Raw genomic sequence first — 26473 nt, 5'->3', positions numbered from 1 at the left:
ACTTTGAATTTTTATTTCCTCTATATTTTTAACTTTATTCATCTGAACTTATCATCTGTGTCATTTCTGTGCTACCTGTTTGTCTGGTCTAACTTATTAATTGGTTTATACGTGAAGCTAGGGCTTCACATATAAACCTTATTTTTTTCTTTTAATTCTGTTACCTTGGCGGTTGTGTAATATCCTACTAACTTGCTGTTGCAGCCGATCAGATGATGATTCCGGTTCAGCATCAGGTTCTGGATCTGGTTCAAGCTCTGGAAGCAGCAGCGATGGAAGCAGCAGCCAGTCAGGCAGCAGTGACTCTGACTCTGGTTCAGAGTCAGGCTCTCAGTCAGAATCAGAGTCTGACACATCTAGAGAGAAGAAACAAATTCAGTCTAAACCACCAAAAGTTGACGGATCTGAGGTAAACAAGACAAATAAATGAACCCTATGGGGGAAAGGAGGGGGAAATATTAAAAAAAATCTTTCTGTGCAGTTAGTTTCAAGAGCAGCGTTCATTTAAAAAATAAAAGAACATAATGAAGTGTTTTTAGTCAGATTTTAACTTGACTGGATTAGTGAATGCATTTCCCTATCTGCCTTAAACATTGGGCAAGTTTCTCATGTGTAGATACTTGAATTTGTGCTTTTAAAATTCTCACATTTATAAATGTGAGAATTATAAATACTCATAAGTATTTTGAGCTAAAAGCCTATCTAAATTTCATCAGAGTGAAGCATACTGTAATTTATTGGAATTTACAGAAGATAAAGACACATGTAATGTTATTTCTGAAATTCTATTTTTACATTGTTTCTCTGGCATTTGGTTTCCTTGTATCAATAATTTACATTTTTTTCTCCAACACTTGGTTTCCTTGCATCAGTAAATGATGGTATAAAAATTTCAAGCTTACATACAGGCTTTCTTTATCAATAAGTCAGCTAAAGACAGGAAAAAGTGGTTTTTAGAAATCCCTTGAATCCAGTGGGCCAGAATTACCTGCACTCTGCTATGTTGTATGGACTTTACTGGAGTGTTAGACCGTATTTATGAAAGGTAGTAGTATATTAGTTACCACAAGAATTGAAGACTGTTAAGAATTCTCTGTTATTGTTTTTTCATGTACTTTGGTGTTACTGTATGAAACAAAAACATAGCAGTTAAGTGGTCTGAAAGAATTTATCTGTGGCAGTTTAAAACTGTACTTTTTCAGTGTTTTAGCTTGACAGTACCTACACAACTATTGTTAAATGTGTTGTAGTAATTGTCCTGGCAATTAATGTATAACATTCTGTTTTACAAAAATCTTACCACTTTAAAAAACTATCTAATACTGTTAGTTAATGCAGTATTTTGTAGTGAATTCTTGTAATTGATAAAGATCAGTCTTAATAGGATGCTACTTAGGAAAAGTAAATATATGGTAACCTGGAGACTCAGTATGTTTAACTGACTTGGCATCTCTATTCCTGTTTAGTTTTGGAAGTCTAGTCCAAGTATACTTGCTGTGCAAAGATCAGCAGTGCTCAAGAAACAACAGCAACAACAAAAGGCAGCCTCGTCAGACAGTGCTTCAGAAGAGGTGATTAACATAATTCAGATTTTTAAAATGTAAATATACCTGTCTCATTGTCTTATATTTTAGAATAAAATTTGTAGGGCCAATTTGTATTCTCTGAATGTGCATAGAAGTCTGGGTTTAGGCTGTAACAGTAACATTTGAATAACTGACAGTTTTATAAGGAAAATAGTTATATCCCTGAAAGATATTTTTCAGGGTAAAAGTTAATCTAAATCTAAACTTAGGCCAATGAGATTTGCTTTAGCAAAATCTAAGTTTAAGAGGATTCTTGTTTTTTCTTTGAGTGTGAAGAAAGCAAAAGCATGCTATTCTCAGAGTTTTCTTAAACTGCTATTTTAATGTGAAACAATATGGAAGGTGAGAAGGCTCATTCTCAGGGTAGGAGATTTTATTAGAATTTCAATAGAACCATCATCTTGGTTAACGTGAGGCTGCTTAAACCATGACCATGTGTGTAGTCACAACGTTAATTTTTTAAGATGGGGGTTTTTGTGGTGTTCTCCAGAACTGTGCTGGCACAGCATATTCTTAGATGGATATATACAAAAACAATAGCAGGCTTTATCTCATTCTGTATTAACGTCTACACTGCGGGGGATGAAGAGGGTAAAACATGAATCATATGCCTCCAGTATGGAGGTGGAAGCTGATTTATCTTTTAGATGTTAAAAGTACTTAATTATTTTTGTGATAATGACTTGGGTTTGGGGTTTTTTTTTCCTTCACCTGCAGGACTCCTCAAGTAGTGAAGATTCAGCAGATGACTCATCCAGTGAAAACAAGAAGAAAAAACATAAAGAGTAAGATATTTTCATAAGTAATAACACAGATTTTTTATCATAGGGACTTATGCTCATAATTTTTACTTCATTTCCTCATCCTTGAAATGCTTATGTTCCCTTTTTAATTCGTCTTGATCTTTCGTTTCCAATTTTGCAGTTTGTAAAATAGACTCTCAAATGAACATCTCTATTATATTAATTTCTTAGCAAAAGAGCCTACATTATTGAAAACATTAATCAGTGCTTTTATTTTTAAAATACTTTGTTGCAGTTTATTTTTGAGCTGAAGGCCCTCTCAAATAATTCATGTAGAAATGGGTTGTCTCACAGCAAATTCAAATTATAATCCCTTAGTTAATGCCAGATTCTTTTTGTTTGGGTTTGTGTGGGGTTGTTAGTGTTTTGGTTTTTTTTCCCTCTCTGGCATGTGTAAAAGTTCTGTACTTTTGATAGTAAATAACTTTGCTTTTACTGAAAGTAGGCTCCTTCTAAATGATAGGTTATATGTTGTAATTGTGACAGTTATGAGGAGTCAGTGACCTGTGTCTTTTATAAGCGGTGTGTAGAAATTGAGCCATTCTATCAGTCTTCATCTCCCAATTAATAAATTACCTCAGGGTTAAGTATTGCCAGTGTAATATCTTCAGAAAATGTTAGTTGGGTGGAAAAAAAAAAGGAGACATAAATAAAAGCACTCTGCAAAATGGTACTTTTTTAGCAATGGACTGTTATTCACACTCTTTTGTTAGTTATGAATTTGATTGCATCTAATAGCATACTCCATTCAAGAAAGATATTAAAGTTCAGGAAACTGTAACTAAATGACTTCATGGATCCAGTGCTTGAATGTTTATCCTGTGGCTCATATGAGAAAGTTTGTTTGTAGTTGTTATCTGACAGGCAGATCAGAGATTTCTCTGATATAAATCAGTACATGTTCAAGCCTTAGAGGATGGTGGTTTCTATCTGTTTATTATATTTCCAAAGAAATACAGGTTGTGGATTCATGTTATAATTTTTTAATTAACTACTTGTAGAAAAAGTATTCTTTAAGGACAGCACCAAGGAATTCCAGCCACGCCAGACAGAAAGTCAACTTCATTGGGAGCCCAGTGTAAATGCCTGTCTGGTAACATAAGCAGCGTGGGGAATAAATGGGATTAATGAGGGATGTGTGCACACCTGCAGGGCTCTGTCTAACTGGCATCATGACTGCTCTGACTGGAGAGTGGAAGGATACAGGCTCTTCAGGAAGGTCGGGCTGGGAAGACTATGAGGTGCTGTTACCCTCCATGTCAGTTACCAAATGAAGTGCATGGAGCTTGCCCTGGAGATGGGTGACTAAGAGCTTATGGATCAGGATCAAAGGGAGGGCAGGGACAGGTGACATTATAGTGAGGGTCTGCCCATTATAGTGGGTTGCCTAATCAGGAAGACCAAGCCAATGAGGCCATCTACAGACAAAGAGGAGCAACCTCACATTCTCCCAAGTGATACAGAAGCCAACAAGGAGAGGTGCTATGCAGGGCCTTACTCTCACCACCAAGGAGGGGTTGGTGGGAATGTGAAGCTCAAGGGTAACCTGGGCTGCAGTGACCAAGAAATGGTAGAGCTCAAGATACTCAGGACAGTGGGGAGGATGCACAACAAACTCATTGCACTTCAGTGCAGATTCGTCTCTTCAAGGATCTCCTTGGCAGAGTGTCAGAGTACAGAGCCCTAGAGGGAAAAGGAACCCAGGAGAGCTGAATGATACTCAAAGCTTGACTCCTCCAGGTTCAAGAGTAATGCATCCCTCTAATGAGGAAATCAAAGAACATCAGGAGGCTTGCAGGGATGAACAAGAAGCTCCTGGACAAACTTGAACAGGTACCTTACCAAGGATGGAAGTAGGGAATGATGGGATGATAAAAAGAAATTGTCTGAACAGCCAGGGATCTGGTTAGGAAATCTAAAGCACCAGCAGAAGTAAATTTGGCCAGGGATATGAAGGATAACAAAAAAAGCTTCTTTAGGTACATCAGGGATAAAAGAAAGACAAGGGAAAATATGGGCCCTCTCAGGAAGGATATGTGATAAAAAATTAGATGGAAATTGACCATTGTTGTGGTCAACAGCTCAATGTCACAGTGGAGGTTGTGGAAGAGTGTCATTCCACAGGAGTTGCTGTTGGGAACGATGCCATTTAACATCATCATCAGAGCCATGGACAGTGGATTGAGGGCATTCTTAGCAAATCTGAACATGGTACCGAGCTGTGTGGTGCAGCTGACACCAAGCTGGAGGGGAAGGGATGTCATCCAAATGAAGCCTGGACAGGCTTGAGAGGTGGGCCTGTGTGAACCTTATGAAGTTCAACAAGGCTAAGTGCAAGGTTCTGCACCTGCCTCAGGGCAATCCCAAGCACAAATACAGGCTGGGAGAGAATGCATTGAGAGCAGCCTGGGGAGAAAGACGTGGGGGTATTTGATGGATGAAAAGCCCCACAGGAGTCATCAGTGTGCACTGGCAGCCCAGAAAGGAAACTGTGTCCTGGGCTGCAACACAAGCAGAGTGGGCAACAGGTCAAGGGAGGTCATTCTGTCTCTCTGCTTTACTCTTGTGATACCCCACCTGGAGTACTGTATCCAGCTGTGGGTCCCTCAACAGAAGAAGGATGTGGGTCTGCTGGAGCACATCAGAGGAGGCCACTAAGATGACCAGAGGTCTGGAGCACATCACCTGTGAAGACAGACTGAGATTATAGGAGCTATTCAGCCTGTGAAAGAGAAGATTTCTGGACATACCCTATAGCACCTTCCAGGACCTAAAGGAGGGCTATAAGAGAGCTGAAGAGAATCTTCTCACAGAGGCATATAGTGATAGGACAAGGAGAAATGGTGTTAAGCTCGAGGGTAGATTTGGATTAGATGTTAGGAAGAAATTCTTTACAGTGAGGGTGGCAAGGCACTGAAACAGGTTGCCCAGAGAAGCTGTGCATGCCACATCCCTGGAGGTATTCAAAGCCAGGTTGGATAGGGCTTTAAGCAACCTGGTCTAGTGGAAGTGTCTATGTCCAGGGCAGGTGGGTTGGAGCTAGATAATTTTTAAGGTCCTTTCCAACCTAAACCATTCGTTCTGTACCACTGTCCATGTGTCATCTGTACAAAAGATCTATCTGGAATGACTGAAACAATGATAATGTAATTTCCTCCAGGAGACAATGTCCTGAAAGACAAGAAAGGGAGGAGGGATCAAAACACCTATTCCTAGGCTTCCTGATTGAAAATTTAAGGAAGATATTTCTTCTTAAAAACTTCCAGTTTTGATGAACAGTACTACTGCTCTAGCACCCTGGTCAAGTAGACCTAAACCTGATGTTAGTTTAAAAGTTTATCAGTGTCTCAGCAGTGTATGCCAGACTCTTTTTTTGTTGTTGTTTTTTCTTGTACATTAAGCTATTAAGATTAAATTCACCTGTATAATATCAGAGTGTGAATCAAGATATTGTCATCACTGCATATGTCTTTCCTGTCGTGAAGTAGAAGATCTCAGTTAAGCAGAAATAAGGAGATCCTGCTGATCAGTCACAAGTGTCTTACTCATGGTACCATGCCTGGCTATGAAACACTAATGTGGGAGCTTTTGGGAGCCAGTGCCACTCACAGGTTACTGCAGTTCAGGTTTTTCTGAGTGTTTCTTAAAACTGCCTGTATTATTTTTTGGTTCTCATGCCAAAGTTGCTGATTCTTCACATGGACCACAGGGGCCATAGGCACTAAACGGTATGGGTCTCTGCAGAATATGGTATGACAGCACTTTATAATTTGAGCATGTGTTAGTTCTGATAACTGTGTATCTTTCCCGTTAGACTTGTTAAGTACTTTGTTTTCTTAATATCAACTCATTTGTCATGCTAAATTTACACTGTTGTTATTTGAGATTTTAAATCTACTTGATAACAGAAAACTTAGTCCAGTTCCCATTGGTCATTTTTTTAATTATCTAGTATTCATTGATGATAGTTTTCTGTCTCTTCAACTGAAATGACTATGAGATTTTTTTTTTCTGGGGAGAATGTTGAAATTACAGCAGATCCCTTGAGGGTGAATAACTATTCTAAAAAACCCAATAACGTAAATTACTGTTTTGTTTTTCAATATGTACAGTGAAGACTGGCAAATGTCAGGATCCGGGTCAGTATCAGGAACTGGTTCTGAATCTGAATCGGAGGAAGATAATGAGAAAAGCAGTTGTGAAGAGAGTGAATCTGACTATGAGCCAAAAAACAAGGTCAAAAGCCGGAAACCTCCGACCAGGTAAGAAGTCAGGCATTTGGATACTCTGGTACTATTTCTGATAAGCAGTTGAGTATTTACACAATACATATGACTGAAAACATTAAAGCCTTTTCTTTAGAAAAGTACCCTTTTTTTAATAATAATATAATAACATGTTAATACTTTCTTCTGAATACCTTTTCCTGTCTTCTTTAACTGAAAGTGGAGTAACTGAGCATGCATGAAATACGGGTATTCAGAAAGCAGTGTAGTAGATTTATTGTCACTTTTGAAACATTGTTTGTCGTATCTTACTGTCTTTAAGAATTAAGCCAAAAAGTGGCAAAAAGAGCGCAGGACCAAAAAAGAGACAACTTGATTCGTCAGAGGATGAGGAGGAAGATGATGATGATGATGATTATGATAAGAGGGGATCTCGTCGCCAAGCAACAGTCAACATCAGTTACAAGGAAGCTGAAGAAACCAAGACAGATTCTGATGATTTGCTAGAAGTTTGTGGGGAAGATGTCCCACAACCTGAAGAAGATGAATTTGAAACTATAGAAAAGTTTATGGATAGTCGAGTTGGCCGAAAAGGAGGTATTTTTTTTTCAGTGGTCTTAAAATGTTGATGTGCATTGTAGTGCAACTTCAGAAATCTCAGCTATAGGTCACCTGTGAGGTTTATAAACAGCAATAATTTTAAAGTTACCAAAAAGTCACATTGTTTAGCCTTTCATATTCATAAGGATGTTCCTTTTCAAAGTCCGTTCTAAGTATTGCAGAGAGAAATATAGAAAAATTGCATGCCTAAGTAGAAAATAAAAATTGAAGATAGCTCTGTATTGCATAAATACACACCATATTGTTTTGCCACTCTTTGTACACTTCAGTGATACTTGATCAGTATAAATTATATACAGTGGACTGGAGAATGTGGACTAAAGGGGAGAGTTGACTAATAGTCTGAACGCTGAAAGATAGTGTTGGCATTGACATCATTATTTCGGTAACTCCTATACAAATACAGAACAATGTGTGGAATGGCTACAAAATGCATCTGAAATTCAATGGTGCACTTGTATGTGAATAATGGTAGGCATATAATATTTCCAGTAGCAATGAGATGCAGTGTCTGGCAGTTCTGCTTGTATTAGAGTCTGCAGGTTAAAATCATGGAATCACAGAATATTTTGGGTTGGAGGGGACCTTAAGTTCATCAGTTCCAACCCCTCTGCCGTCGGCAGGGACACATTCCAGTAGACCGGTTGCTCAGAGCCCCATCCAACCTGGCCTTAACATTTCCAGGGATGGAGAATCAACAGCTTCTCTAGGAAACCAGTTATAGTGCCTCACCACCTTCACAGTAAAGAATTTCTTCCTAATACCTAACCTAAACCTAAACCTACCCTCCTGCAGTTTAAAGCAATTACCCCTTATCCTATCACTTACTCCTTGTCCTACCACTGTGTACCCATATAGAAAATCTGTCTCTAGCTTTCTAGGCCTCCTTTAGGAACAGGAAGATGCTATAGGTCTCCGTGGGGCCTTCTTTTCTCCTACATAACAGCCCGAACTCTCTCAGCCTGTCTTCCTAGGTGATGACCTCTGGTTGTCTTAGTGGCCTCCTCTGGATGTACTCCAGCAGGCCCACATCCTTCTTCTGCTGGGGGATCCAGAGCTCAATGCAGCAGTCCAGGTGGGGTGTCACAAGAGCAAAGTAGAGGGACAGAATGACCTCCCTTGACCTGTTGCCCACTCTGCTTGTGCTGCAGCCCAGGACACAGTTTCCTTTCTGGGCTGCCAGTGCACACTGATGACTCCTATGGGGCTTTTCATCCACCAGACCCCTCCAAGTCTTTCTCCTCAGGGCTGCTCTCAATGCATTCTCTGCCCAGCCTGGGATTGCCCTGAGGCAGGTGCAGAACCTTGCACTTAGCCTTGTTGAACTTCATAAGGTTCACACAGGCCCACCTCTCAAGCCTGTCCAGGCTTCTCCGAATGACATGCCTTCACTCCAGCTTGTTGTCAGCTGCACCACACAGCTTGGTGCTATGTTCAGATTTGCTGAGGATGCCCTCCATCCACTGTCCATAAAGCTGATGACGATGTTAAATTGCATCGTTCCCATTAGCAGCTCCTGAGGAATGACACTCTTCCACGACCTCCACTGTGACGTTGAGCTGTTGACTACAACTCTTTGAATGCAACATCTGTTTCTTAACTGCCAGATGGTCCAGTTGTCAAATCTGTATCTCTCCAGTTCACAGACAAGGATGTCATGCAGGACAGCGTCAAATGCTTTGCACAAGTCCATCTATAGGACATCTGTTGCCCTTCCCTCCTCCACCACTGCTGTAACCCCAGTTGTAGAAGGCCACCAGACTTGTCAGGAGTGGTTTGCCTTTAGTGAAGCCATGTTGACTCACCAGTCACTTCCTTATTTCCCATGTGCCTTAACAGTTTTTAGGAGGATCCGCACTACGATCTTGCCAGGCACTGAGGTGAGGCTGCCCAGCCTGCAGTTCCCTGGGTCTTCCTTCTCTGTGCTTAAAATCAGGTTTATGTTTCCCCTTTCCAGTCAGTGGGAACTGAAACACCATGACTTCTCAAATGTGATGGGCAGTGGCTTAGCCAGTTACTCCACCAGTTCCCTCAGGACTCGACAACATCTCTCATCAGGTCCCATGGACTTTTGCACCTTCAGTTTTTTTAGCTGGTCTCAGATGTGATCTTTTCATACAGTGGGTAATTCTTCATTCTCCCAGTTCCTGTCTGCCTCATTTGGTGTGGCAGCAGCACTTGATTGTGAAGAATGAGGCAAAATGGTTGTTGAGTTACCTTTGCCTTCTCCATGTCCTAGGTAACTGGTTCTCCTTGAGGATCCATACTAGGATTCTAATTATAAAAACAAACTAACAAAAAAAACCCCATGTAAACCTTGAGCCCCTTGCATTTCAGGGCTGCCTTTCTCCTGGAGTTATACCCACTGTCTAAAGTTTTTTACCGCTCTCAGAACTTCTAATCTTCCTCTCAAATTCTTTCTCCAGTGCTGTCCCATATTCTGACATATCCTCCTCCAGTGCTTGGTGTTACTGCTGTGGTCAGAACCTTAGGAACTAAACCTCTCACATTCTTCCTACTCAGATAATGTTGCTGCTTGTGATGCTTTTTGGTGTTGCCTCTTTTTGTGACTATCTGGCCCCAGCAGCTGGGGTTCATTTCCTTATCAGGCTGTTCTTACAAAAATGAGCCTGTTTACTGCTGCTGCTGTACAGTCTGTACTAAATTTACATTTTTGCCCAGTAAGATAACAGAGGTGGAAAAAGTAACAAAACATGTTTGGAAAGAAACAGATTTCTAATGTCTCTGGTAGTAGGTTCACCATGTCTCAAGGTTGAGCAAGCATAACATGAGATGTCTTTTGTGTGCTCAGAGATGGGAGTAACATAACAGATGATGATAGTGTTAGTGGAGCGTTGCTGGTGACTTCTTTAAAAACTAGGAATGCAAATAAAATTCTCACAAGGAAAGATAAGATATTGCAGGACAGATGTAGAAATTTCATTGCTTTTTAATTCTCTTTTGATTACTTGCACTTGTGTTGACACACCTGCATTATAATTGTTCAAATAATCACGAGTACTGTAGATGCTAGTAAAGTATATGCTCATCTAAAAGTATCATCAGTTACTTTCTTTGTTACATTTCTAACTGGTTAACTTACGGCACTTACTCAAGGCTTATGATGTGGTGTCTTTCTCAGCCACAGGTGCTGCAACCACCATCTATGCAGTTGAAGCAGATGGTGACCCAAATGCTGGGTTTGAAAAGTCAAAGGAGCCAGGAGAAATACAATATCTCATTAAATGGAAAGGTTGGTCACACATCCATAACACTTGGGAAACTGAGGAAACACTGAAGCAACAAAATGTTAAAGGAATGAAGAAACTGGACAATTACAAGAAAAAGGATCAAGAAACAAAGCGATGGTGAATATTTTTATGTAGACTTCCATGATATTTATTTTGAAACAATATAGATGCTCTGTTGTGTTTCTGAGACCTGTTGCCTGGTTTTGAGGGCATAATTTTGAGTGTTTGTGCAACAGGAAGACAAAAACTTAAAAAATTTAGACCTCTTTATATGTTCCCGTAAGATGATTTTCTGAACCTGAGTAGTGTTTGTGTGTGTTTTAAATGGATTTTTAACAAGATGGGTAATGTTTAAAAATAAATAATAAATCGAACCTTTTAGTAATTTTTCCATTATACTTTGATCAGAGTTTTTCAGGAATTCCTGCAGGGATCAGTGTTTTCTTGGTGTGTTAGCCATTCTTGATTACTTTGAATAATTCTTGGCTCAAACCTGAGGCTCAAACCTGAGAACAAAAACCTGAAGAAGTCCATGCATTTTAAAGTCATGTTTTTAGTGTTCAGTTTTATTAATATATTTAATATATTCAATGAATGCTGGTGGGATTTTTGGCAACTAATCATAAGATGGATTCTTACAGAGTGAACCACCCTGAATACTGTTCCATGAAAATACTCTGTAAAGTACACTGCTTGTCAAGAAATTCAAGTCCTGCAGCTACCAGTGGTGTTAGTTATGCAGCTCATGGAGAATACTTATTCTCAACAATCAGTATTCTCAGTCATTAATGATGAGGCACCCAGGCCAGATGCAACCACTTTTTACGTTGTCCCTTCCAAAAAACTTTCTAAGCAAGATTCCTATGATGCTTACTTTCAGAGCTATAGAGTTCCTGATTTTTTGTAGTTTAAAACTATACAACGTATTAAATGTTGTAAATTAATTCCTGTTACAGGCTGAAAAATGCTTCTCCAGAAGATGTGGAATATTACAACTGCCAACAGGAGCTTACAGATGATCTACATAAACAATATCAAATAGTGGAAAGAATAATTGGTATGTTACAAACTTGTAGACAGAAAATAAGGTTGAGAATTCTGTATGTTCTAAGCTTATGTTGTATTGGTAGTTAAGAAGTTCAGAATATAGGTATTGCTAACTTTCTAATCCAAAACAAAACTTCAGATAAAGAGAAAAGTTGTCATACTGTCTGTGCTGTGAAGCTAGCTTCTGTTGTATTATTACCTAAAAGGAATGTTTTCATAGGGTGCAGAAGTAAAAAACTGATAGGTCTCTCTGGTATGTTTCTGCAGCTCATTCAAATCAGAAATCAGCAGCTGGTTATCCAGACTACTACTGTAAATGGCAAGGTCTGCCTTATTCAGAATGTAGCTGGGAAGATGGAGCTCTCATTGCCAAAAAGTTTCAGGCACGCATTGATGAGTACTTCAGCAGAAATCAATCCAAGACCACTCCCTTTAAGGATTGCAAGGTGAGTTTGTAATTCATGATGTATTTATAAATAGTTGTACTGGGTTTGACTGGGTTTGACTGGGTTTGAATTCATTTTTGTTACAGCAATCTCTACAGCCTGTGTTGTAGATTTGTGACCTACACGGGTTTGATAACAGACAGGTGTTTTGGTTGCTGCTGAACAGCTCTTGTACTGTATCAAGGCGTTCTCTTTGCTTTGTTTCATCCTTACCATGAGTGGGCTGGGAGGCAACACAGCAGTACAACTGACCCCCCGACTGACCAAAGAGACACTTGGTGCTACTTACTGTTAGCAGTAAAACTGGGTGGGCTCAGCAAGAGGTGCTTGGAGACTTGCTGGTCATCAGTCTGCTGGTGAATTAATGTGTGACTTGCCTTCTGTCACATGGGGGAGGTTCTTTTCTTTGTGGGTTTTTATTTTGGGTGGGTGGGGTTTTTTTCACCCAGTAAACTTCTTATTTTGACCCACTGTCACGTTCACCTTGTCAGTTCTCTCCCCTGTCCCTCTGGAGTGGGAACCAAGTAACTGGCTGGCAACTTGGCTGCTGGCCAGGGTCAAGCTACCACACCAGTTGCAATAGTAAAAAGGTGAAATTCTTCTATGAATCCAGATATGAGATACATACTATGAATTTTTCTAGGAGGTTTTTCAGAATAGCAGTAATGATGTATAGTACTACATAGGGAAAACAGCACCACTAAGAGTAGTTTTTTGTAGATACCAGTTCCCTGCATTTTTATTAGCATTCAAAGATGGGTTTGTTTAGTATTGTAGTGTATTTTGTAAGTAAACTTTGTATGAGTCACTCCTGTTGTGAAATTTAGATTAGCAATCAAAGTAATTTCAACTTGCAAATTACTGGGTAGTTTTATATGGCCTCAATTTTGTAGATTAATAAAAACTAGAGTTGATGACCTATTGGATACCTACTGTTATTTTTTCTCTTGGAAGTCATTTTGGTAACTACAGTCAGTAGTAGGACTGGTGATCAACTTGCTTTTCACAGGTTCTAAAACAGAGGCCACGGTTTGTTGCACTGAAGAAGCAGCCATCTTACATTGGAGGACATGAAAGTCTTGAGTTAAGAGATTATCAGTTAAATGGATTGAATTGGCTTGCTCATTCGTGGTGCAAGTAAGTATAGTCGGAAGTGATTTTTTTTGTTTGTTAATTGTAAGCATTTGTAAAACATTTTCATACTGTAAGCTCAAAGTAGAGATCTGAGGGGAGTGGTTTTGCTCTAAGTAATACCAAAACTTACTGTTCTGTAGCTATTCTCAACAAAAAGCAACTAAGATCTGTTGTTACTTTGCTTTTAGTTTCTGAATGATAAGTCATATTTTTAGAAAAGTGAGCAAACAAAAAACAATAGAACAAAAAAACCCAGAGCAAGCTCTTCTGAAATGTCAACATTACTGTTATACTTCTAAAATAATACAAGGAATACTTGCAAGCTTTTTGTTAATTTAAGGAAGGGGGGGATTGGAAATAACTTTTATGGAAAAACAATAGAAGTAAGTTTCTTCAGAATGTATAGTTGCAAAATATTGAAAACGTGGATCAGTGGGTCTTAACTCAAAAGAGAATAATTTCATCTTATCTAATGCTTCCACCTCTCTACACCTCCCCTGAATTGTTTTGTTTTGTTTTGTTGTTTAGAGGGAATAGCTGTATTCTTGCAGATGAAATGGGTCTGGGTAAAACAATACAAACGATTTCTTTCCTGAACTACCTGTTTCACGAACATCAGCTGTATGGGCCTTTCTTGTTGGTCGTGCCACTTTCTACCTTGACATCTTGGCAAAGAGAAATTCAAACTTGGGCTCCTCAGATGAATGCTGTAGTTTACTTGGGAGATATAACTAGCAGAAACATGGTGAGTGTCTCTCTTTATCATTGGAAAGTCTTGTGCATAAAAAGACTCACCTTTTTGATTAGGACTGAGCAAATATTCCCTGAAGCCTTGTGACTTCAAGATGCAAATTAAAAGGTTAGATTTTGATCTGATGTAAATGTGTCTGAGAAATTTCCTTTCTGCTTAATAGTAAACAGAATTAAAAATTTAGTCTTGTATTTGAAAATGAATTGTCTTCTTTCATGTGGTTATTTAGGTGGATATAGTAAAAATAAGTGAGAAAGTGAGTCGTGAGCTTAGTTTATTTTCTGAAATGTTGTTGGTTTGTTTTCTTAACATTAGTAATCCTATCCATGAAAGCAAAAAGTTATTGTATATGTCACACATATATAAAATGTAAATATGTGTTTTGGCCCTCTGTTTTGTTATATTATTGTATGCTGTTAAACATCTACATCACTGCAGTGCTAAAATTGATTCCAGTCAGCAAGACCTTTTTTCTGTAGCTTATAGTTTTGATTCTTTTTGTAGATAAGAACTCATGAATGGATGCATCCACAGACCAAGAGATTAAAGTTTAACATACTTCTAACAACATACGAAATTTTGCTGAAGGATAAGGTAATTGCACTTCTTTGGGGGAGATAAAATAATTTCTGTAGTATAGAATTCTCTTTAGACCTTCATGTGTTTTGTTTGTTGGTCATTAAATTTATGGAGAGTGTTTGGGGTTTTATGTCTTGGAGGGACTTATCTTTTTTAAGCACTTCAGGATTTTATGTATGTGTGGTAAGGCTTTCAGCCCTTTTCCATATTATGAAGTAGTTAACATTTCGTTTTCTCCAGTTTTCTTGAGTCTCATTACGGTGATAATTCTCTCCCATCTTCAAGCTCTACCTATTTGCAGACGAGCCTCAAGGAGCTGAAAAAGAACCCAACCCCTAGCCCCAAATATGATACAGAAATATGAAATCCCATATAGTTTTTCTGTGATACTGTGCAAACAGTGTATGTGTACATGTATTAATACAGTCTCCATAGTGGTAGCACACAGTTATTGTTTATCTTCCTAACAGTATGTGTAAATTTTTACAGATATTCATGAAGCAGAACATTTTTACTTTGTACGAACTGGGAAGAAGTCAATAGGGATTTTTTTTTTTCTGCCATGTAAATATTAATGTGGGTCAGACTTTTGGCCACTTTTTGAAATTATAAATTTAACTTGGCTTTCTTGGGATGTGTGCATGCTTTTCATTGAACTTGGCAAGTGTAAAAGCAATAATTAGTACTAAAAACATATAGTTGTCCATATTTTATTGAAATAAATCAAGAAATTGTTTATAGCTTGATTATATAATGTAGGAAATTTGTAATATGTTCATTTGTATAATGTTTCCCCCCTTCTCCATTTCTTGAAGTCATTCCTGGGTGGTCTGAATTGGGCATTCATAGGAGTTGATGAAGCACATCGTTTAAAAAATGACGACTCTCTTCTGTACAAAACTTTAATAGACTTTAAGTCGAACCACCGTCTTCTTATTACTGGAACCCCTCTACAAAACTCCCTCAAAGAGCTTTGGTCTTTGTTGCACTTCATCATGCCAGAAAAGTAAGAAAAGAGTTTTTGTCAAATTTGTTGTTGTAGAGTAGTGATTTGAGAATCAGTAGAGGTAGAGAATTGTACTGAAAGATAATTTGAATATTCTTTGTAAAGTGGGTGCATATCTTTTCATACTGCTTCAAGTAAATAATTGGATTGATAAATCAGAACATTGAAAAAAAGGCTTCATCTTAGCCTAAGAGGAGAACTGTATGGATTTACTCAGGGGAAGTAGAATGGAGTCTTTTATTTGTTAGCACTGTTAATGAAAACAAATATGTTCCAAGATGCCCAGTATCCTGTGGTTCAGTCAGATGGCTGCTTTTCCCATATGTTTGGCATACAGTAAGTTTACTGTATTGACCTTATTTTGTACTGATTTGTTTAGACCTAAGGTAAATTAGAGCTTGTATGTGAAAGCACATGTTCCTGTCAGACATCTTGTAAGTGCTAAGCACTATAGCTCTGTTCAAGCCATGGACTATACTGACTTCTTGGAATTTTACAAGCAAAGCTGCTGTGGCTGAGTGGCTTCATTTGATCACATAGTCTGTTCTAGGCTGTTAGGACACACCACAGCAACACTTCACTAGACCATACAAGCTGCAACACATAAGTAGATTAATAAACAAAACAGAAGGGAGTAGGGAAGAAATCTGAATGTGTGTGTGCTCCTACAGTATATTTATACATGTTGTGTGTTTATCTTACCTTTCTTCTTGAATTTTACTTCATCAGGTTATTTACATTATGTCACTATTTTGTGCTTATGCTTTATTATTATGTTAAAGGTTTTCCTCGTGGGAAGATTTTGAAGAGGAGCATGGCAAAGGGAGAGAGTATGGTTATGCAAGTCTTCACAAAGAGCTTGAGCCATTTCTGCTGAGAAGAGTTAAAAAAGATGTAGAAAAATCTTTACCTGCTAAAGTTGAACAAATTCTGAGAATGGAAATGAGCGCGTTGCAGAAGCAATACTACAAGTATGTACCAATTTGTTAAAAATTGTGCTGTTTCAGTAGTATTTCTGTGTGCAGTTTACTGATTATAATGGTTTGTATACTGTACAGAAGTTAAGGCTTCTATAGGGTTTTACAGCAATACAAATCTGTGAAGCAAGGGCTCAGGAATTACAGTGGTCTAGTGTCTATTCGTATAGTTTCTTTTGTTTGGCATAGTTACATGTTCTTGTAGGAGCTGTTCTTTACCTTGTTCATATTTTGAGAGTTTACATCTGTCTTACTTCCATGTATGATTAGAAGTTACTAATATCTTACCTCTTATATCATAGGTGGATTTTAACCAGAAATTACAAAGCTCTCAGCAAAGGTTCAAAAGGCAGTACCTCAGGCTTTTTGAACATCATGATGGAACTCAAGAAGTGTTGCAACCATTGCTACCTCATTAAACCACCAGATGATAATGAATTCTATAATAAACAGGAGGCCTTACAGGTAATGTCACTTTTTAGTTAAAAAACAAAAAACAAAGACCAACCAACCAACTAAACAAAAAAAACCCAACAAAACAACAACAACAAAACCAAACAAAAAACCAAAACAAACAAACAAACAAAAAACCAAAACGAACAACAAAAAAACCCCAACAAAACAAAAAAACCCACTTTTTGCATCTGTAGTATTCACACAGTTTTATAGTGCTCTGGCACTTTATTAATTCTTACTGAATTATATTAGGGAAAACAGGTTCTCTGGAAAATGTTTATCCTGGGTTTTTACACTGAAGTAATTTTTGTTTCTTAATTGGAACTGAATAATTGACAGAGAATTGACTCAATAAATTTCACCCGTTTTAATTGCGTATTATCATATTAATGTTTTTAACTGTAAAAGTGTTGAGTGTTGAAGATTGCCTTCTTTTTTTTCTGCCCACAGTAATAGAAAAGCAAACCTTATAACCAACTGCAGAGTATATTAGTGTTGAGATTAATTTATTTTCCAATATGTATTTCTTGTATTTTGTAGCATTTAATACGTAGCAGCGGGAAACTAATTCTTCTTGACAAACTACTGATTCGTCTGCGAGAACGTGGCAACAGGGTTCTGATTTTCTCACAGATGGTGAGGATGCTGGACATCCTAGCAGAGTATCTGAAATACCGTCAATTCCCATTTCAGGTAAAAATCTTGGTGGTAGTAGCGGCTGAGAAGCTTTGATCTTGAATATAAGAAAAATCTTTTCTCTACTGTGAGGGTTTCAGAGCACTGGAACAGGATTTTCCAGAGGTTATGAAATCCCCATCCCCTGTGGAGGTTCAAAACTACCTGGACATGACCCTGCCTGAGTAGGGCATCTAGACAAAATGAACCCTGTCAGTCCTTTCCAGCCTAAACTGTTTGTGATTTTGTGACCTTTACCCTTAGCTTAAGAAAACATGGGAATAAAATGTGTTATTTTTCTGAAAAGGGACTAGCAATTGCTCTGTGATAAATAGTACCTTGAAATGAAACAGATGAATTAAAAATTGTGGGAAGTGTTTGATTACTTTTTTTTCCTTCACACAGCAGTTTTAGGACCTGAAAATTAAGTTGCTCTGATTTTGAATATAGTATAAGAATTACTTTTTAAATGTAATGTTCATTTCTTTAGAGACTTGATGGATCAATAAAAGGGGAATTGAGGAAACAAGCACTGGATCATTTTAATGCAGAAGGATCAGAGGTATGGTATTTTTTCCCTGAAGGATCAGTTTTATTTTTTCCCAAGAAGTATAAAAAAAATTTCACAAAAAAGGAAGGCTGAGAAAAGTGAGGAATATATCAATAATGTTGAAAATTCATCGTTACTGCCTAGCATATAAGGTTTATATAATCTCTTTTATTAAGAAGAGGTTAAGTAGAAAACACATAAATTAGGAAAATGGTAGCAAATTACCTTGTAAATTATGCAGAATTTTAACCTCAGCTTTGTTCCTGTATAGAGCTTCACAATGTTTACAAGAGCACTGAACTTAGACAAGCAGTTAGCATCAAAAAATTCCTTTGGCAGTGGGCAGAACTAACTTCGTATATCCTTACACAGACAACCATATTTTTAATTGTTTCAGATATGACTTCTGTTATCATCATTTGTTGCCACCTCTTTGCTTTCCCTGGAAGAAATAGTAAAGAACTGATTTTTAGTAGTTCTTTGTGAGCAGCCTGTGAATATGTAGGTGTCTCTTGTGATTCCTTAGATTCTGAACTTGAACACTGCTAGCTTATTTAACATTTCTATTATGCAGGCCATTCCATACCTTTGATCAGCTTAAATCTTTTGTCCTACTGGTAGACTGGGGGGAAGGGAGGTTGTTTAATTTTATTGGTCATTGGGTTTTGGGTTCAGTTTGTTTGGCTTTTTAATTGGTATTTGAAGGATAGCATTTGTTAGTTGCTTCTGAGCTTGTTTCTGCTTTGTAGAAGGGAGAAGGACTGGCCTCCATATTTGTTAAATGCAGAAGCTAATTCTGTTTCAGATTTCTTGCACAGACATTGATTTTTTTATTTTCGGTTACTTTGTACGTTTTTTGAGATGAGGAGTTTAAACCATGTGTTTCCATAATTGAGGCACACTATAGATTTGTGCAGCAAAAATTTTCTCAGTTTTATTTTTTATTTATTTCCTAAAATTTCATAGCATTTTGTGTGGGGTTTGTGTAATGTTTACGTTACTGGGCTAAGGATTACCTGGAAATGTTTAACACAATTTTCAGGACTCTTTCCTGAGTGTAATGGTTTGCTGTTTCCTGTAACTATACTGAAAATTGGGTTTGCGGGTTTTTTTAACCTGTTTTATTTCATCTTGTGTTTCATATGTTGTTTTATTTGATGTTTCAAGATCCTTCTGCAGTCTTTCATAGTTATCTGTGATTCAGTAATTCCATATTGTCACAGGTTTTTTTCACCTTCTTGCTTATCTCACTTTCATATTATTCATGAGTGTGTTGAACAGCATTAAACTTAGCAGAAGACTTTTGGTTCCTATCTCTTAAACAGTTGTAGGCTAAAGCACCTTGCCTGCACTGACATGGCTGCCTCGTCTTCCAGGGCTTAGGGCAGGGGGTGGGAGGGGTTCTTTATGACACTCAAGGCTTTAACAGTAAGGTTTTTGTACTGTTGAGTCAGTCTTTTGTTTTGTTGTGGTGTTTTGGTCAGCGAACATCTTCTAGGATGCTGCTTCCTTTAAACTCTTCAGAAGTCAGTAACTATGAAAGAATATGATAATCAGTGTTTGCTTTATACTTAAAAAACCTTTAACCCTAAACCAGTTATGGAATTGGTAGTATGTGGTTTTGCAGTGTGCACTACGTACTGCATAAATAAGTGTCATATTGCTTCCATTAGGAATATCACAGTCATTGGATAGAAAACTATTTCTTACTTTATGATTTCAGGACTTCTGCTTTTTACTGTCCACCAGAGCTGGAGGATTAGGTATCAACTTGGCATCTGCTGATACTGTGGTTATATTTGATTCTGACTGGAATCCACAGAACGATCTGCAAGCACAGGCTAGAGCACACAGGATTGGACAGAAGAAACAGGTACACACACTCAGCTTTAAGCTCCAGACCTAAAGGAGGGTTTTGTACATTAGCTGTTTACTCTCTGTCTGCACTATTCAGTCTTCACATATTATGGAGAATAACTAATACTTTCTGCATCTGGGCAAAAATGTTAGGAGTGCTCACTTTTTTTTTCTGAATCTCCCTATAGGGACAAATAATATGGCAATTGTGGTATTTGGATGGGAAAGGGAGAAGAGTTGTGAGCTTGTCTTGACATCATGTCATTCCAGAAAAGAACTGCTATATCAGACAAATCCCCCTTGCTTAAGTATTTCTTAGTTCTCTTCAGGATTGTTTCTTTCTTGCAGAAGACATACAGTAAAAATTAGAAGTATGACATTATTGCCTGTGGCAATGCTTGTGCAGAGTCACTGAAGTTTATGAAAGATAGGTGTAAGAATTAAGTTATCTGGGATTTTTTAAATGTTTCTGTAAAGACTGGTAACACAACTGAACCAGTATTTCATGTTTGAAACTCATCAGTAAATTCTGAAGATACTCCGTGAAGACTCAGATTTCTCCTTGCTGTTACCTTTTTTTTTTTAAATACGCATAGGTAAATATTTATCGACTAGTCACAAAAGGATCAGTGGAAGAAGATATCCTTGAACGAGCCAAGAAAAAGATGGTGTTAGATCATTTAGTAATTCAGAGAATGGACACTACAGGGAAAACTGTACTACATACTGGCTCTACTCCTTCAAGGTATATTTGTGTTTGTTTCTATACCAGCCTACCTAGGAATATTTCACTCTGTTAATGAAAGGCAAAATAAGATGCAAAGTCTTTTTAGATTTTTATTTGCATGTTAAATATATATCATAAATATATGGAGAGTTTTTATTCAGCAGTAAAAAAGAAGTCTTAAATGACTCATGACTATAGAGAACTTTTTCAAGTTAATAAGTTAAAGTGATAAAAATGATATTTTTCCTGAAATATCATTTATTTCAGCTCAACACCTTTTAATAAGGAGGAGTTATCAGCAATTTTGAAGTTTGGTGCTGAGGAACTTTTTAAAGAACCTGAAGGGGAAGAACAGGAGCCCCAAGTAAGTAGTGTTTCTGAACTAGATAGATAAAGCAGCCAAAAGTATGTATGAAGTATTTAACTGTAAAGAGAAACTTCTGTGGGGTTCTGTGGTTTTTTGCCTTTTTTTTTTTTTTTTTATCCCTAGGAAATGGATATAGATGAAATCTTGAAGAGAGCAGAAACTCGAGAAAATGAGCCAGGTCCATTAACTGTAGGAGATGAGTTGCTTTCACAGTTCAAGGTATGGCTTTGTTCTCTTCTTCCTACCGTAATTATACTTTTATTTATAAACAGTACTGTTTCTCTTTTGTGTACCTATCTGTCTCTTCATTTGTAGGAAATAGATGCCTCAGTAAGTCAACTCTGTATCACTTTCTAATAAATATCTTCACCCATACATGGTACCTACCACCAGTATAAGCAGTTAAAAATACATGATATACTTTGATGATAAAATGAGGTATATTTATGAATGTGTTAATTATTAGAAATCCAAATAGTTACGTGTTTTATTTACTGCCTTGTCAAGCAGCTCTAGTATCACTGAATGCAATATATAGTTTGTGTTTCACAGTTGATAATTTCTCCAAGTAGTTTTTAACCCCTAACTAAACTTGAACATCAGGTATTTATAAGTGTTATCATTTAAACACATTAAATATATGAACAGAAAAAAAATGCAGAGCATGATATATTTGTTTAGTTCAGGAGATTATTAAATAGGTCTCCTACTGATTGCTTACTCACGACATATGTTGGTATCTGCAGCATATTAATGTTTGGTTAGTTAGTGTCACATTAAGTCAGGCATTCAAATGGTGTTAGCCCTGTTTTGAAGGAATTTAAACAGCAATCATACAGCTACAGGGGAGGTGTTTCACTGTGCACCCATATTAATCAACTTCTAAATGAAGAAAAAGATTCTCCTTGTTTCTCATCTTAGCCTCTGGAAGGAGTTTGTTTTTCCTAAATGAAGAAAAATACTTTCATTAAGACTTGTTTCATTTTTTCATGAAGCAAGTTATATGTATAAATTTTATGTAGATTATGAAACAAGCATATATAAAAATAGAAATATAAATATGTAATACTTATAAATGCATAAAATATGCCATCTGTAACTTTGCATTCCTAAAATAGTAGGTGATTGGTCTTTTTCAAATAGATTCATGTGTTGATTTTATGAAAATATGTATATTCTGATATACAAGGTGGCCAACTTTTCCAATATGGATGAAGATGATATTGAGCTGGAACCAGAAAGAAATACAAGAAATTGGGAAGAAATAATTCCGGAGGTCCAGAGGCGAAGAATAGAAGAGGAAGAAAGACAAAAAGAACTTGAAGAAATATACATGCTTCCAAGGATGAGAAACTGTGCAAAACAGGTGTCTCTTGGTTCTGACTAACTTGTAGTTCTCTGTTGCTGTTGGTTTAGTTTGCTACTGTTGGGGTTTGTTTGGGTTTTTTTCCTTTTCTGAACACATTTTTTTGACACGGTAGGTAAAACTTGCTTATGTTTGTTAATCACATAGCTTTTAACTACTTATTCTGGAATTCTAGATAAGCTTTAATGGAAGTGAAGGGAGGCGCAGTAGGAGCAGAAGATACTCCGGATCTGATAGTGATTCCATCTCAGAAAGAAAAAGGCCAAAAAAACGTGGAAGACCACGAACTATTCCTCGAGAAAATATTAAAGGATTTAGCGATGCAGAGATCAGGCGGTAAGATACGGGACCACAAGTCATGTTTAAAGGGGCAAGAAATTACCATTATTATTAGCATGATGATTATTATTATTATTAGGCTTGAAAATACAAAAGGCAATCTATTTTTCCAGAAGTTGTCTGAAATTTTTTTATTCTAGGCATTAAATGTTTTTACCTTTTGTACTTTGTGGTGCTGACATAGCGAACTGTCATGGCAAGAATTTGAACCCATTTTAATGAGGTATAAAATTAGGTTTGAAAAATACTCTTGATTGGTTTATTTTAATTCTTGTGATGCATGAAGACACTGATTTCACTGTGTGATCACTGACAGTGATTTTACAATGGGTAAACTTTTCTTTTTTAAAAAATAAGCAAAATTATCTGCTTCTCACCACATCATCTAAGAACTGCAGTGCTGAAAGAATATGTAAATCTATTTGGTGACAAATGAAAAAAAAATAGAGTGGATTTTGTTTTTTTTTTTAAATTCTTAGCACTGTAATTGAATTGTTATATCATGCTTTTTAAAAATCTTCTTTGAAACTTGTACTACTATTGGTCCCTTCAGTATTTGCTAAATATTTGCTAAAATATTTTTTGGTAGGAGGAGGAATTGTTTTGCTTCACATTTTTGGGTTTGTGAAATGATACTTTACTTCTGAAATCTTAAGTATTCATGTTTCTCTAAAATGCTGTAAAGCTTCCAAAATATTTTGATTTGAGGAATAACTTTAAAGATCATTTTTGAATTTCATGTCATCTGACAAGACAACGAATTGGGACTTTTTTTAAGGCTATTATTGTGCTTGCACTAGCAATCTGAGACCTTGGTTATTGAGGAAATTTTCTTTCTTCTTTTAAATTATTTTTATTTATTTTTATTTAATTTTCTTTCTATTCTGAGTATCTCCATCACTTAGATGTTTCAACACAGATATTTTTCATGTCATTTTCCAAAGTGTTCCAATTAACCTGTTGCAGATTGCTCCTTTTAAGAACTATATTACTATATAATGCATAACATAATGTCTGAAATCTTGATATACTGTAAATCCACATTCATTTTTTATGATTAGATACATACAGCTGCTGAATCTTTGGAGTTGTGAAATTAATAAAGTAATTTCTGAAATAAATTACACCTTCTATTGTTTTATTTACATCATTTCTTAAACTGATAAAACTGACTTTGTTTGGGTTATCCAAATATATGAAGCTGCCCTACTCACTCTACCTTTCCCCCCACCATTGCCCATGTATCATTTTGCACAATTTTAAAAGCAAGGTAGTTTGTTAAGAATATATTTAAATGGCAAAATTATTTTCTGTTACTAGGTTTATCAAGAGTTACAAGAAATTTGGTGGCCCTCTTGAAAGGTAAAGTTATTTGATGATTATTTGTGTAGCAAGTTGGAATCTTGTTTTCATAAAAATTGGAATGTACCATGAAACCTTAGGCAGTAGAGAATATACATCATCTGTATTTTTGCCCTGAATATAGCATGACTTAAGCTGACAGTCTTCCACTTTTTCATGTATGGTGTGTGTGCCAACAGCCACCCAACAGACCTTTCCATTTACAGGAATATTTACTCTCTTTCTCTGTATTTACCTGCTAACTTTTTTAATCTTCATTTATGATAATCATTCAGTTGTCATGTTTGATAACCTGTTGAAAGCCTGTTAGTTTATCCACTGTCAGTGTTGCATTTTTCATATTGCCATTTCCTATTTTTAAGCTTTCTTCTTTATTCCTATTTTAAGAAAAACTTCCCAACCTTATTTTCCTCAAAAATATTAATAGTTCATATGAAAATATGATACATATATATGTGGTATAATCATTCCTTTTTTAAAAAAATGTATAGTAATTTAACTCAACACTAGGGTAGTGTCCTTTATACTTTGTTTTTTAACACTCTCTGTTACCTGAATCGTATACAGTTTTTTTCCTTGGATCAAAATTGTGCAGAGTACAGAAAGCACAGATGGCTGGTAACTTATGTGATCATTTTTATAGTACCAAAGACTGAAGGAGTCATTCAAATTTGCCAAAGTTTCAGAGGTATAAAAATGTGTATTTGTTTTATTACAGGTTAGATGCTGTAGCTAGAGATGCTGAGCTAGTTGATAAATCAGAGACAGATCTTAGACGTTTGGGAGAGCTTGTACATAATGGATGCATTAAAGCCTTAAAGGACAATTCATCTGGACAAGAAAGAGCAGGTACAGTGTTCAGGGGGCTTGAGGGGTCATTGAAAAGTGTCAAGAAGACTGAATTACTCATGCACTCTGATCGTAACAGAAAACAGTTTTGTTGGACAATACAAAAATGTTGGAATATTGGGTGATTTTAAAAAGGGGTTATAGTAAGGTGACTGTTTTGCCTTTCTGTGTGTGACTTGTCACTGGAGAATGCAGTATGTTTTTGCTTTGCTGTGAAATTTAAAAGTAATCCTGTTACCTGGAGGATTCTTTCATTCTGGAGCTTACTTCAAACATTTAGTTAAGAAAAGGTCATTTAATATAATTGTTTTGTTTACATTTTTCTGATGGTATTTGTAAAGGCAAATAGTTTAATAGTTTTGTATTTATTTTAAGGAGGGAGACTTGGGAAAGTTAAAGGCCCAACATTCCGAATCTCAGGAGTGCAGGTGAATGCAAAGCTAGTTATCTCTCATGAAGAAGAGTTGGCGCCATTGCACAAATCCATTCCTTCAGATCCAGAAGAAAGAAAAAGGTATTGATTTTTAAATTTTATAAAGGGAGCAGTAATGCAGAAAATTTGTCAGCTTTTATTATCTTTTTTCCTGACAACTTGAACTCATGGGACACTGTTAAAAGTGTTGTCCCTCTAATCCCTGTAAGAACTGACAGCACTAACCTGGTCAACATCTGAACTTCATCCTTTCTTCCCTTGCTATAGAAGCCATTAATAGCTTTGACTTCTCAACTCTATACCCTAGGAACTGTGTTCAGTTACTGATAATAATTAGGACTAGAACTCAGGCTTGCTCAGGAGCTGCTAAATGTCTTTGCTTGAGAGGATTATTCAAAGAAGCACAGCAGTACTTATTTCTGCTCTCTGAAGGTTTTCCCTTGCCACCTTGTTTATCACAATGTCCAAACTATTCACATAGTTAGCAGTTATAGTTGGATAATGATTTTTGCTTTTATTCATGGCTAACAAACTCTGTCATGCAGCTTCTGGCAACAGACAGATGTTTGTTCTTCATATTTTAATCTTAATAACCTTTAAAAGGCATTTCAGTTCTGATTTCAATAAATACTTTATGGAAATGTTAATAAAATATAGTGATAAACACTTGGATTAATTTCTTAAATTTACCAACTTGTTAGCAAAGAAAATAAATCTAGTTACGTCACTTCTAGTATGTTCCCTTCTCCCTCACTAAGCTTCAGGTGTAAAAGTCCTTTAGTTGTCTTTCTAATCCATTTCTTCTAGATATGTCATCCCATGCCACACGAAGGCTGCTCATTTTGATATAGAATGGGGTAAGGAAGATGATTCCAACTTGTTAATAGGCATCTATGAATATGGTTATGGCAGCTGGGAAATGATAAAAATGGATCCTGATCTCAGTTTGACGCAGAAGGTATGTCATCTACAACATTTCATTAAGGACTATTTGTTTAGGTAATGATACTATTAAGTAGAGTTACTGATAAAGCTTATTTTATAATAAATGAAATTGCAGTTATA

General features: G+C 36.8%; 1 protein-coding gene across 2 annotated transcripts in view; it reads left to right on the top strand.

Annotated features, from left to right (window-relative positions):
- CHD1 (chromodomain helicase DNA binding protein 1) overlaps positions 1–26473 on the top strand; it is a 56712-nt gene that overhangs the window by 18386 nt on the left and 11853 nt on the right. For both annotated transcript variants that reach the window (XM_050328478.1, XM_050328477.1), the window contains exons 3-28: positions 205–409; positions 1467–1571; positions 2304–2371; positions 6502–6651; positions 6938–7212; positions 10379–10604; positions 11444–11544; positions 11802–11980; positions 12990–13117; positions 13643–13859; positions 14370–14459; positions 15260–15450; positions 16233–16421; positions 16730–16892; positions 17424–17576; positions 18049–18120; positions 19832–19981; positions 20562–20710; positions 20960–21056; positions 21183–21278; positions 22249–22425; positions 22601–22761; positions 24085–24126; positions 24845–24975; positions 25351–25489; positions 26216–26366. In XM_050328478.1, the coding sequence (XP_050184435.1) occupies positions 205–409; positions 1467–1571; positions 2304–2371; positions 6502–6651; positions 6938–7212; positions 10379–10604; positions 11444–11544; positions 11802–11980; positions 12990–13117; positions 13643–13859; positions 14370–14459; positions 15260–15450; positions 16233–16421; positions 16730–16892; positions 17424–17576; positions 18049–18120; positions 19832–19981; positions 20562–20710; positions 20960–21056; positions 21183–21278; positions 22249–22425; positions 22601–22761; positions 24085–24126; positions 24845–24975; positions 25351–25489; positions 26216–26366 (3805 nt within the window). The remainder of the gene's footprint in view (positions 1–204; positions 410–1466; positions 1572–2303; positions 2372–6501; positions 6652–6937; positions 7213–10378; positions 10605–11443; positions 11545–11801; positions 11981–12989; positions 13118–13642; positions 13860–14369; positions 14460–15259; positions 15451–16232; positions 16422–16729; positions 16893–17423; positions 17577–18048; positions 18121–19831; positions 19982–20561; positions 20711–20959; positions 21057–21182; positions 21279–22248; positions 22426–22600; positions 22762–24084; positions 24127–24844; positions 24976–25350; positions 25490–26215; positions 26367–26473) is intronic.

Source organism: Myiozetetes cayanensis, unplaced genomic scaffold (assembly GCF_022539395.1).
Source record: "Myiozetetes cayanensis isolate MyiCay16 unplaced genomic scaffold, myiCay2020 scf4, whole genome shotgun sequence".
Lineage (NCBI taxonomy): Eukaryota > Metazoa > Chordata > Aves > Passeriformes > Tyrannidae > Myiozetetes > Myiozetetes cayanensis.
The sequence above is the reverse complement of the archived record's forward strand: the minus strand, read 5'-3'. Positions and strand labels throughout refer to the sequence as shown.